The 13,766-nt window shown below is 44.9% G+C and overlaps 1 protein-coding gene across 1 annotated transcript; it reads left to right on the top strand.

The window, feature by feature from the left end:
* The first annotated feature begins 6,551 nt into the window (after nucleotides 1-6,551).
* Nucleotides 6,552-11,900, top strand: GPR135 (G protein-coupled receptor 135). Its single transcript, XM_085626095.1, has one exon. It carries the CDS (start codon nucleotides 6,667-6,669, stop codon nucleotides 7,972-7,974), a length of 1,308 nt encoding a protein of 435 aa, XP_085482221.1. The 5' UTR covers nucleotides 6,552-6,666; the 3' UTR covers nucleotides 7,975-11,900.
* The last annotated feature ends 1,866 nt before the right edge of the window (nucleotides 11,901-13,766 follow it).

Here is a 13,766-nt window from a genome sequence, read left to right as displayed (position 1 = left end):
AGGACCACTCAGCAAGCTAGGTTGTCAGGAATAAAGAAGTGAAGGGAGTACCGGGGCACACGTGGGTTGGACATGCGCCAGGGATGGGGACTCTGGGCCCCTGCAGCACTGTGTGTGGCGGCACCCCCAGGAATTGGCGGGGCAAGTATTTACGTTTCTCTATCCCCTTAGGATCCGTTTACAACCGTCGACACGACAGACCAGAGACATGAACAGCCAGGGAACCCCCACACTCTTGTTTTCCTAAATCAGCTGTGTGGACGAGTCCCAGCCCAGCACGTCGCAGGAGGGCGAACTTTATGGACGTGGCAAAGGCCAAGGGAGTGGAATGGGCCCAAGCATTCAAAACGGCGCAGCACCAAGTAGCACCACCTCTGGTTTCAGGGGAGAGCAGCTGGCGTCGCCAGCACCTCAGTCGACACCCGCGCCCAGTCCCTTGGTTCCACCCACAGTTGAGTCCCCGCCGGCAGCCCCTCAGGAGGCCAGCACCCCAACCCCCCCCATCGAGCCAGTTAAACCAGCTGCAGCAGTGACTCCGGCATCCCTGCCACTTATTACAGTGGCACCCCTGGTGTCTGGGCGGTGCTCCCTGGCTTGGATGGTGCCATTGGCAGCTAAGGAGGGGATTTGGAAAAGGGAGTTCATAGATATATTCACCCTTTTGATGCATGGGGTGGACGGGGTCGATACTAGGAAGATGGGGGATAAGGAGGATGACAAAAAGGTGAAATACAAGTCATGGCCAGAAAAAACTATCGGTAATTGGGGGGATGCATTCGCCATCTTATCAGCTGTAATAATGGAGAAATACCCAGAGCAGTGGACGGCACTTCTACAGTACTCTCGCATCATAACCAATGAGGCGGAGAAGACCGGGGGGATGGGTTGGTACAATTACGACCGGGATTTTCGTAAGATGATGGCTAACTGTCCTGAGCTTACATGGGACCAGAAGGAAATTCAGCTCTGGGTTGAGCACATGGGGAAGTTCACCCCTGAGCAAAAAGGAAGGGGTTAGCAAGAGCGAGAAGGGATGGGACAATTCCAAGGGACAGAAGCAGGTGGGGAAAACTACTTTTAAGCAGCCCTTTCGAAGAGGTCAGGGAGGCGGACATAAGCAAGGGGGAAAGAGATTCAACTCAGGCATGTGTAGGTTTTACAATGCTGGGTCCTGTTCCTGGGGCAAAACTTGCAAGTTTTCCCATAGCTGCAGCAAGTGTGGGCCAATCACCCAGCTGTATCCTGCAACAACAAGCAGGAAGGTCCTCCACCAACCGCCGGTCGGCAGGGCAGTTAGTCCGCTGGTGGCAACTAGTTCCTCCCTGATTACATCCCCCCTGGTACCACCCCCCTGCAGCACACATGGCCCCCCTTGCCTGCCTTCATAGGTGATGTCAGCTGCCAAGGAGCTCATAGTCAAGGGGAGTCCTGCCAAGTGTCATGCATCAGGCGTGACTCTATCGCATTTCAGTGTGGTGGTCCGCATCACCGCACTGAAATGCAAAGTCAAGCATTTCCGTAGGTCACAGATCTTTACTTGCACTTAACTCGGGCCCTGGGAATGAGGACGTGCCAGGCTGCAGAGACTGGCCTGATAACAAGGGCCCCATTATCACCATTCGCGTAGCAGCTCTATGCAAGAGATGTTCGGCTACAGCGCGATTCCAAACATCTCCACACAGCCTCGGCTGACACTAGATCACGTGGCAGGAAGAAACTGTGTGATGTTTCCGGTTACGCGATGACGTCCTGTGTTACCAGAGCATTACCAGCTAAGCTGTAATAACTCACTACACAGGCATATGCCAGATCGGAAGTTATTTGTTGCTTGCTAAGGGGAACAGATCTAGTGGAAGCCTCGAAACTATTGCCGAGTTCAACTTCACACGTGCTAGAATGTGCATTTCACAGAATGGTGCTCTGCTGTCAGCGCCCGTGTTAGGTGTAGAGTTGTGATCTACATTCACCGTTACGAAATTGTTTTTTTTTTTTTAATGAAATACAAGATCACACAGTGCTTTTCCATCTACGGTGCCCGAAGCCAGAATGCAGCTGCTGGTTCCTCTCAGGTCGGTCGGGTCCTCACTTTTCCAGGTAGGAAGGATTTCAAGCATTGCAAAAATATACTGGATATTAACATTTGTTCATGTACACATAAAGTCATTTGTATTCACTTTTAACATGACTTTTCAGTTTTTGTTTATTTTACGTATCAGTCAGGTATCATTACGTGAAGCTCTAAAACACGTTTACCTGCTGTTTGTAGTATGAACTAAAGAGGGAGAAAATACTGACTTTTTGTGATTTTCTTTTTCTAATTCTCTACCGACTGGTACAGTAAAGTGAGAGTTTTTGGTTGCACAAATGGATGTAAATTCTGATATTTATATGTTTCCCTGGTCATCATTGCTTTATTTTGCTTGTGAGAAAGTGTCACTCATATGTACACTGAAAAATTTAAAATGTCACTCATAAGCAAGCTGAAAACTTGGCAGCTATGCAAGGGTCCTTCCCCCATTGTCATTTCCAACCTCCTTCCCCTGCTCCGAGACTACCGTAACCCCAAGGACAGACAACTCATAGCAGAAGGCTTTGTGGAGGGCTTTAAAATACCATACCTAGGCCCCTTAGTGAACAGGGATGCAGAGAACCTCAAGTCAGCCAGAGATTTACCAGAAGTAGTAAGGGAGAAGGTTCAGGAGGAATCAACACTGGGCAGGGTGGCAGGCCCCTTTGACCAGCCCTCTTTAAAGAATTTCTCGATCTCCCCGCTGGGGGGGGTCCCCAAGAAAGACCCTGGTTCCTTTCGGCTGATCCATCACTTGTCCTATCCGGAGGGTAACTCAGTTAATCATTGGTTGGAGGAGGGGACGTGTTCGGTCTCCTACTGCTCATTAGACATGGCAGTCGACATGGTTAGGAGAGCAGGCAGAGGGACATGGCTGGCGAAAGCAGACATTGAGTCAGCATTTCGCCTGCTGCCCGTCCATCCGGAGAGCCAACACCTCCTGGGGTTCAAGTGGGATGGAAAATTCTTCTTTGACAGGTGCATGCCCATGGGCTGCGCTGTGTCCTGCGCCTACTTTGATGCTTTTAGCTCTTTCCTCCAGTGGGCACTCACCTGGACATTTGATGTGCAGACAGTGACTCACTACCTAGACGACTTTCTGTTTATTGGGGGGAATGTTCACAGGAGTGTGGCAGAGGGTTGCAGAGTTTTCAAGAACTGGCAGGGCACCTGGGGGTCCCCTTGGCGCCTGGTAAGACGGAAGGTCCGGCGCAGGATCTCACGTTTCTGGGCACTGAGCTGGAAACGATTAAGGGCGAGTCCAGGCTCCCGGCTGAGAAGGTGCAGGATCTGCGTCAGGACATTCAGGCCTTGCTAGGTAAGGACAAGGCAACCCTGGGTGCCATCCTGTGCCTATTGGGAAAACCGAACTTCGCAGCGAAAGTGATCCCAGCGGGCAGGGTGTTCGCCAGAAGGCTAGCAAGGGCAACGGCAAAGGTAAGCAAGAAGCATCACTAGTCCGGCTTGGGAAAGGTTTGAAAGAGGATTTGGCAATGTGGCATGAGTTCCTCATGCTATTCACTGGCACTGTCATCTGGAGGGCACCTTGGGCAGACAGTGCGGAACTCTGCCTCTTTACAGACGCATCGGGCAGAGAGGGCTTCGGCGCAATAATGGATACCGAATGGTGTGCACAGAAGTGGCCCAACGCCTGGTGCAAGTGTAACATCACAGCAAACATCACTGTCTTAGAACTTTTCCCCATCGTAATTGCCTTGCATTTATGGCCTGAAGCACTATCAGCCAGAAAGGTCCTATTCTGGTCTGATAACATGGCGGTAGTGCACGCAGTCAATGGGCAGACAGCCAAGTGCCCATTGGTGCTGTGCTTGCTAAGGGAGTTGGTCAGGGCCTGCTGGCGCTGCAATGTCGAGTTTAGGGCAAGGCATATTGAGGGGGTCAAGAATGTGGCAGCTGATGCTCACTTTCGTTTTCAGTGGCTCTGATTCCAGGAGGCCTGGCCGCGAGCGAGAGCAGAGATTACCCCCTTCCCGGCACACCTGTGGTGCATTCTACAGTGGAGCAGCGTTTGAGAGCACTGGGAGAACACTCCCTGGCACCAGGAACCTTGAAGAAATACAGAGCCCACTTGATCCCTTTTTTGAAAGTTTCAGAGTGTCAGGACCATGGCGCAGTTTCATTGGAACACAAACTGCAGGCATTTGTAGTGTGGGCAAAGGAACAGGGGAGGAGCCATTCCTGGGTAGGCGGTCATTTGGCGGCAATAAGCCTTGATGCCAAACTGAAGGGAGCTCAGGACCCTACCAAGTCCTTTCTCATCATTGCGGCCCTCAAAGGTTGGGCCAGGGAGGAGGTCAGGGTTCCAGACAGCAGGGCGCCCATCGACTTCCCCACTCTGCAGGGCATGCTAGATGTAATTGAGCAGGTCACCTACTCACATTTTGAGACCAGACTCTTCTAGACAGCATTCTGTCTGGCGTTCTTTGGGGCTTTCTGAATCAGTGAGCTGGTGGCCAGGTCCAAGACATATAGGTCCGGCGACGCCTTAAGCAGACATGACGTCACCTTGGATGGTACTTTGTCTATTCACATCAGAAAGTCAAAAACGGATCGGACAGGGCAGGGGGCCAATGTGGTATTGAGGCTGTTAGGTCATCAGAGATACTGCCCAGTCTCCCAAGTAAAGGAGTATATGGCACTGCGGCCCAGCGTTCCTGGCTACTTCTTGATGCATGCTGACCAGGGGCCCCTGACCAAATTTCAGATAGAACGCATAATGAAGGATTGTTTGGCATGAGAGGGTCTTGCACATCCTGACAAAAATACTCCAGCCACTCCTTTAGGACTGGGGCGGCCACAGCGGCATTTAAGGCAGGCATGGAAAGATGGGACGTTGGGAGTCTCGATGCTACAAGCGTTACATCCGCCCTTGAAGGCAATTTTGTAAATAGTAATTATGGTGTGCAGTAACTTGAGTTATTAATAACAAATCATGTGTGAATTTAATGAACATTAAAATGCAGAGTGTAAGAATGGTGTCCTTTATTTTACCAGGATTCCAGATATCGGTGATCGGGCACTCATTTGTCGCCAGGGTGGTTCAGTGGGCTGCGCGCCGGAATTGGATGCGGAGATTTTCACAAACGCAGTTTGTTTGGATGGGTTTCCCCGGAATGAGATGGAGCACCTTCATGAACAGTTTGGAACAGAGATTGGTACAAGGGGGCGCCCCCAAATTTCTTATGATACACCTTGGGGGTAACGACCTCATTGCACTGGGGAGGAGGTCTCTTTTACAAGCCATGAAAACTGACTTAGGGGAGATCAGTAAATTCATGGGGCAATGTGAGCTTTGGTGATCTGAGATTATCCCCCTCAGAGTGTGGCACAGGGCTAAGTCGGAGGAGGCTGTTGAAGTTAGTTAATAGTTTATGCGTAAGTTCACAGACCAGAGGGGTTTTGGTTTCATCAGACATGAGATGATTCAAGCTAATGTGAAAGGGTACTTTGACAAAGATGGGGTTCAATTGTCACCAGTAGGAATGGATCTCTTTCTTTTAGATTTACAGGAGGCCCTGGAGATGAGAGGTTGCAGGTAGAGTATAGCTGTTTTGGTGGGGGTTCTAGCTGTGGCGGAGTTACAGGGTGATCTGGAAGCAGATGAGTACTGAGGGGTACCTCTGCGTGGCACTATAGGGGTGCCAGAGCCAAATGCCAGGAGGCTCATGGCAGGTTCCTGGGAAACCGCGTCAGCGCCCCGTAAGTCCTTCGGGCGGTTGTGGGCTTGAACAACCGGGGGCCTGCCTTGCTACGCTCCGTCCTGAAAGGGGCATGAGTAATAGGGGCCAATGTGTCACGTGATCCGGAAAGAGGATCACCCCTATAAGGTGTAGCACTGACTGGGTTCTCCACAGTGCTTAGCTCATCAGGCGGGCATGGTAGCATAGGCTGGTCACAGGTGCCTGCCCTTGGATCACCCGTAAGGTAACCCACCGGTTTGCATACTTTTGTATGGAATAAACCTGCAGCAATAATTTTCCAAACAAAAGTTGTGTTGTGTTTTTATTTATTCAGCATGCATGCTCTATTATTGTATGGGTGGGGTGTGTTGCCAATATTGGCACTATGAACTTTTCTATTTCAGGCACTGAATCCTGGCACTATACTCCCTTTTGGCGCCTCTCTCCCCCTACACTTTGTGAGTTTTGGGACCACATTCTTTAACATTCCACAAGAACGGTCTTTTCACCTAACTCAATTACACAAGAACTGTAAATGAGTTAGGTGAAAAGACTAATAACACAAAATATACCTGATAGTGTGACAGACACCCTTACTCTGCAGAACACGGTCCATCCCTCCCCTCGATCTCAATGTTGTTATCACGGCTGATGGGCTGCGCGTGCACCGTCGCTGTCCGCACGGAGTGCGTAACAACGTGGCCCCGAATCGGTTGCCTTGGAGACAGATGTTCACGTCACCAAGCGGCTCCGTCAGTCCCCCGGAACGCCAGCAACAGGAACAGCTGCGAAGGGTCCGAAGGGTGTCGGCGGGCGGCCGCCACTCTCCTCACCGACACTGCCTCCGTCCACCCCCAGGGTCGCCCGCGCAACTCTGAGGGATGCCCCCGCCCGCCCATGGAGCCGGCCCCGCCCCTGTCTCTGCTCACCAACCTGACGGCGGCGCTGACTGCGGGTCCCCCAACCGGGGCCGCAGGGGCAGGGAACCGAAGCGCGACAGGACCAGGCAGACTGGCGGGGGCAGGAGCGCTGCTGCACGGACTGGCCGTGGCTGCTCAGGCGCTGGTGCTGCTTCTCATCTTCCTGCTCTCCAGCCTAGGGAACTGCGCCGTGATCCTGGTGATAGCCAAGCACCGGCAACTGCGCACTGTCACCAACGCCTTCATCCTTTCCCTGTCCCTGTCCGACTGCCTCACCGCCCTGCTCTGCCTGCCTGTTGCCTTCGTCATGCTCTTTAGCCGCGATGGCACGTGGCCTTTTGGTGACCGCTTCTGCTTCGCCAATGGCTTTTTCAACTCCTGCTTTGGCATAGTGTCCACGCTCACAATGACCCTCATCTCCTTTGACCGCTACTATGCCATCGTACGCCAGCCACAGGAAAAGATGGGGCGCAGGCGTGCAGCTCAGCTTCTAGCTGCTGTCTGGTTGATTGCCCTGGGCTTCTCCTTTCCCTGGTACTTGGTTGCCATGCCAGGACGGCGGCGGCCTATTGTGGTTCACAAGAAGGGCTTCTACCATTGCATGTACGTGTTCCATTCGACTTCTTCCCGCATGGGAGCATCCTACAGCCTAGCACTCATTGGCCTCTGCTACCTGTTGCCCTTTGCCCTCATGTGTTTCTGCCACTACAACATTTGTAAAACAGTGCGGCTGTCCGAGATCCGGGTGCGGCCTGTCACAACATATGCACACCTTCTACGCTTCTACAGCGAGATGCGTACGGCCACCACCGTGCTGGTCATGATAGTCTTCATCATTTGCTGCTGGGGCCCCTACTGTATCATGGGTATCGTGGCTGCAGCAGGTGGTCACCCCTTCACTCCACTTATGGACACTGTGGCCATCTGGATGGCATGGGCCAATGGTGCCATCAACCCACTTATCTACGCCATCAGGAATCCCAATATATCTGTGTTGTTGGGACGCAACAGAGAGGAAGGCTATAGGACTAGGAATATTGCTGCTTACCTATCCACACAGAGCCAAAGCCGAGAGGCCAGGGGTCGAGCTGACAGGCTCCGAGATCGCTATGTCAACCGTCATGGAGATGACAGCAGAATGTCCTCTTCCAGTCCTGCCAATGGAGGAGATATTGCAATGTGGGCATGCAAGAACCCAGCCGTGCTCTTCTGTCGAGAGGGTTATCCAGATACTGTCTCCGAACCAACAGTGCCAAAATCTGAAACTGTAGATACCAGCCTTTGACCAGAACCACTTGCAGCTGGTACCTAGAAGACAAATTAAATTTACTGAGTTCAGGTCAATAGCGCTCTTGGTTGCCCCTCCGCCATTTTAACAGGGAATCAAGAATGCTAGTAACACCAACAAGTAATGATAGTTGACTTTAAGCAGCAAATGAAATATATACTAGGAAGAACTGAGATTGGAGTTTAACACTGGGTATTAGACTTGAAGACTTGTACGGTGCCATTATCTTCTAAAAGTGACAGTGGTATTAAGATGCAAAAAAATATATATTAAAACTAAATTGCCAAAAGTAAATGAAAAGCCGATCACTGACATAAAAAATAACACTGTGAAAAGACACTCAGTGCCTTTTGTAAGGCACTTTTGTATGGGTAAAGAAAGATTCGCATATAAGTTAGTACATTTTCACATTTGCAGAGTGGAATAAAGTATTTTATATTTCCTGCTAAATCAAAGAGAAAATGTAGGAACTACACAGCTGAAGTTCAATATTTTCGCACATTGAATAGTATGATATTAAGTAGTTTTCAGTTTTACTTTCTATGTAATTTTATTCAATCAAGATTCTGGAAGATTAAACATATACCTGTGTCTGTAACAGGTGTGCATTAAGGAACATAATAACATTTTATTGTTTATTGCACACTTTTATTTATTTATCAGTAAAACCTGACTGGAAAAACACTTGCAAATTACAGTTTTGATCGTATGCTTTTTGTAGTGGGCTGTCTTGAAAAGACTGATTAGATTGTATGTTGAGTTTGGGATAGATGGGCAAGGTACAACTTCTCTGCTAAAATCATGCAACTTCAAGAAGCATGGAATGTCTTTTGACAGTACTCTAGTTTTCAACATTTTAGTTGGGCGCGTTATTCAAATGTCAACAGTGCATTTTTTCCCACAACTTAATTGGGGCAAAGAGAAGACATGCACCACTGCAACACTTCTCAAGTGTTAGAAAGCTTGGATTGTATAATGCTAAGAACAATCAAATGGCTTTCCGCAGATGTAGCATTTTTGGAGGGCTTTGATACAGTGTTTGCTTTACTTGTATAATTTTATATTTTCATTCTGTCAAATGTTGCCCCACGTAAAAGTGGAGTAAAGATTTTGGATATTATATGCTGCTTCCTTACTGAAGACTGGAGTATGCCAGTTTTGTTGTACAATTCCTGTTTTTTTATTGTGGAAAATTGTATGAAAATAGTTTTTTCATTGCTCTCGCTGCATCTGTTTTGTCATGGTGTAAACTATTTATACACTGCATATGTATTAGTATATTCTGCTTTTACGTTGTTATGCTGGAAATGTATCCACATCAAGGATGGATTTCTGTTGAAGATCTCAGTGTGGAATATTTGCACATGCAGTTTCATATCGTTTTTCGATTGCTTTCGATTTAAAAAAATACTTTTTCTACACATTTTCCACAGCTCTGCATGAATTGGATATTTACAGCTAAGCACTGTCCCATCTCCGGAAAACCACATCACAAAATTAAGTATGCCAAAAGCAACAAGCATTTATGCCATCATTTTTCAAGTATTTCACATTGTGAAATGTATTTCATATTTTTGAAGGGCCTTGGATTTACTGTTCTCTGCTTGCAGACCACACCAAACACGTGTTATATAATAGGAAGTACTGCAATAATTTGTAAATTTTTCACGGAACCTCATTTTTTTCGCAATTGTTTATGGCATATATAGCTCTTTCAAAACAGCACAACAAAGTTGTCATAATGGAATGAAAAGGACAAGGCTTTTTACCAGTTGCTAATGCTCTCGCCCCCTTATTAGATTTCTAAGCATATCAACATTTACAGGCTAGAGCAGTATATATTTTCTGTTATTATTACGGAAAGGGATACATGTCTTAAGCATCATCCTATATAACCCATATTGCCAACGTTTAGTTCCAAACCACAAACACAAAATTGGAGTAGATTGTAGGCTGGATGCTCATTTAAAGCCATAAGTACAGCTAACGCCGCTTAACTGCACTGACACCAAATATGAAAAAATAATTTTGTAAATTGTTGAAGTGAGTAAACATTAATATACTGGACTGATACCTAAATCCAAGATATTGTTGAATTTCTCCTTTTTTTCCACTGGTATTTTCCTTTTTGGATGCTAAAAAACCTCATGTGTGTGGTAGCTCTCCTGTAGAAAATCTACCACTGCAAATAAATTATTCTAAGGAGAGGGAAATATAAACACATTTTCTGGCAAAGTAAAATTAGGTGGACCTTCTTGTTTCTGATTAACTAATGAGCCAAGACATATTTTTCAAGTGATGCATTTATACTTGCTTATTCTACTCCTGTTATTGGCCATGTCTCTTATTTAACCGTCTCTTGGACTTTGCGTCTTGCTGATTTTGATCCTGGCAACTTCTAAAACAGTTCCTTAAATTTACAATAGGATATTTCTCTACCAGAACTAATTTTCCAGAACTTACATAAGTATTTTTGTAGACTGCCACTGTTTCAGATGATATTGGGAAAGAAGTTCTAAATATAAATTCTAGTATTTTTCCTATTGAAGTATGATTAGTCGTTTTTTTAAAGTTTGCACTTCGCTAAATTGATTAACCTGTCCATTCGTAAAGGCTTGCAGTAGCTTTTGTTGCTCCAAACAGTGTAATTATTTCACTCCTCATTAGAAACTGTGTAAAAAATGACTGTGATGAGGAATCTATTCGCATTTCTAAAATGCAAAGATAGAGGTAGAGCAATTGCAGAGTGACTATGAGTCTTGCAGATAGGTTGCCTTCTGTCCTACACATAAGTGAATGTCGGCTTAATTTCAAGGATGACATTCAGATATTCCAGAACAATGGTTTCTCTGCTCTTCTTATTCATCTGGCTCTCTCATTAGTGAAATACAGAGTAACCTACAAAATTCTGCAAAATGAGCTCGGCTTGGTCGATTTCTTCCCAAAAGTGGTATCGGTCCTTCTAGTAAAACTGGCCTCATCTTGTCAAATTGGGGGTTCATGTAGGAGAAATTTACATGCCGCTAGGTGATTGCGTTGTCTTATTTTTACTATTTATTCACATTTCAATTAATCCTGACTTGAACAAGGGCTTACGTCTTATCTTTGTAAAGATGACTCCCATATTATTTTAGACTCTGACTCTCCCATCTTTTAAGCCTGATATCTACTTAAAATTGATAGTTCAATATCTTTTCTCAGTCTAAATGCATTTATAACAGATTGCTTATTTTTGCACCAAATAAATAGTCTGTTGGTTAGTCTACTTTCCAGTATTGTAAATGGTTTATGAAGGCAATGTTATACCCATGTTGGAATTAGTGCGTCAGTCATATTTTTAAGAAACCGTAAATATTAAAACGCAAATCATGACAATAATCTTGTAACTTTCAACTGTGTGGATTTTGGAGATTTCTGCTTTTATTCTTAAACAAGAGTACAATTTATGTTGTTACAGCATTAAACAATTCGAGACTGAAATACTTTAGTTTCTTACACGAGAGTCTTCTCTGTAAATTGTTACCTATACTTGAGAGTCTGCACTATGCAGTCACCATCTGTAAGCAAGAAAATGTGTTCTAACTTAAACACTGACAGCTTTTCATTTCCTGCAAGTGACACTGTATGTTATGTTTAGGAACGTTTGTGTGGTATATAATTTCACCTTGGCTATAGTGACAAGATATTTTCTGCAAAAATTATCCCCTGTTTGTCAAAAATAAATCCACAGCCAGTTACAACCTCTAAGGTGGTCACACCCAAATACATTGTTTTTTGTATTTTTAGTGGGAGTTACAGGGTTTCATTCATTGCTCTCGGCTCTTTAATTCAAGATGTAAATACAAAGACAGTGATTCCTTCGGGTTTACTCATGTCAAACACTGATGGATACTTTTAAGGACGATTACAAATTGTTTTACTTCCTTGATACCCACCCTTAAATGTATCACTTCAGATAAACTATTATTAGCATGCTGGTGAAATAAAGTCTCTTCAGACCGAGGCTATATGATTTGTGTATCACTAATTCAATCCAGCATGTCCCCCACACAATTTACATGCTATGTTTGAGCAAACGTTTCTTAAACAATTCTCAATAATCTTATGAACAATACACACTTTTGTCCCATCTTATTTGTTGCAAAGTATTTCTCTACATTGATTCTTTGTAAAATACAGTTTTAGAAAATCAGGCTTAGAAATGTGATGCCCAGTGCATTTTGGAGCAACCCTTCGTCGGGGGAGCCCATATTCCAATTAAAAAAAAGATCTACCCCTGTGATGCGCAGTAAAGAAGTCTCATGTGCATAATTCATATTTGGTTCCATTTCTGCTTTTCAACTGTAAATGCATTGAACAAAGAAACTGTCGGGAGTAATGTATACTAGTAGCTAATTAAATCAGTGTCTTTTTTACATACTTTAAAGTGGTTGCAAAAATCAAATATTTAGTCTGTAAGTACCTGAACAATGTATTGCTTCATAGACCCATTAATTAGAACCTGTATGACTTCTAAAAAACAATGGCCTAATTGTGCCCCTTTTCCCAAATGTGTGCTCTAATTGTCCTGCCATTGTGGGCAAGCATAGTTCAGTCTCAGTTCAATATTACAAAATTAGCATGTACTTGAAGAGTCAATGAAACTGGAGGTATGTTGTGGCAGGAATGGACTTATTTTCCTAATCTCATATTTCTTCATAAACTTATACATTGTGTGTCGTACCTTGGGGTCAAGTGTAATCCTGTGATCAGAGTCCAGTATTCAGAAACAACCATGCACTTGCGTGGTTGAGGACATAGGTCGAAATGTTGACAAAGATCTCCACTTTGGACTGCATCTAATTACTAGAACTCATTCAATCCAGAGCTCCATGCCCCCTTGAACATATGAGATTTTGCATCCATTTATTTTTTAACGGTTTTATCTGGTCTTCCACTTTTCTGTCACACAAACCGCATGTTTGCACTCTTGAGTACTGCGCCGATTCACCTATGTTTGGTTTTCCTAGCACCCTGTGTGACTGTAGTATATAAGTCATCATAATATATGAAATGCATACCAATTTTTTGGCTTACTTTTTTAATGGAATCATTTTATTTTGATATACTCTTTATGGAATGATGTCCTTTGACAGGTCCCTTTATGGCATGGCAATCATAGTAATAGTTTCTTAAACTTTTCCATCAATGTTTGGCCTAAATAAACCAGTGTCTTTGCATCTCCATACAACTTACCCAGGCTTTTGAGGATATTGGGTTGGTCCTTGTTTCTTTATTAGTTCTTTATTTAAGAGTCCCCAGAGATCACAAGAAGTTCTTGTCATTACTCAATATAAGCATGTTCTGATCTGTACTCCTGAAACATTGTTTTGTCCCTCCAATGTGGTAGTTTCTCTGGCATGTTCTTTGGCTGCCTTTACTAAACAAAATGCAGATGATCTAGTGCGAAGATAAGTGTTAAAATACATGTTCTCTTGATAGGATAGCATCATAAATCGTTGCATTGTAACAGTTGCATCCTTACACAGTACAAACCATTCTAATTTAAAGTTGTATCATAATGCATCTTGAGAGCTCTTTTCTTGTTTACTCCCGAACTCCTCATTATCTGGTACCTTGGAGCCTTCGTTAAATTAGAATTAGGGCCCAAATATCCTGTTTTTAAAAAAATACAAAAGTGAACAAATAGTCAGAAACGTATTGTAGGTATTTAACATATATGTATTCAATTGTTCGTGTTAGCAAACTTGTGAGTCTGTGTACACATACATAAAATGCTATTTTGTAAA

The sequence above is a fragment of the Triturus cristatus genome, chromosome 9, assembly GCF_964204655.1.
Source record: "Triturus cristatus chromosome 9, aTriCri1.1, whole genome shotgun sequence".
NCBI lineage: Eukaryota > Metazoa > Chordata > Amphibia > Caudata > Salamandridae > Triturus > Triturus cristatus.
Note: the sequence above shows the minus strand (reverse complement) of the source record. Positions and strands in the feature narration are given on the sequence as shown.

Bases quoted from the DNA above. Each gene is read 5' to 3' on its own strand.
- GPR135 (XM_085626095.1), top strand. From the start codon at position 6,667: ATGGAGCCGGCCCCGCCCCTGTCTCTGCTCACCAACCTGACGGCGGCG.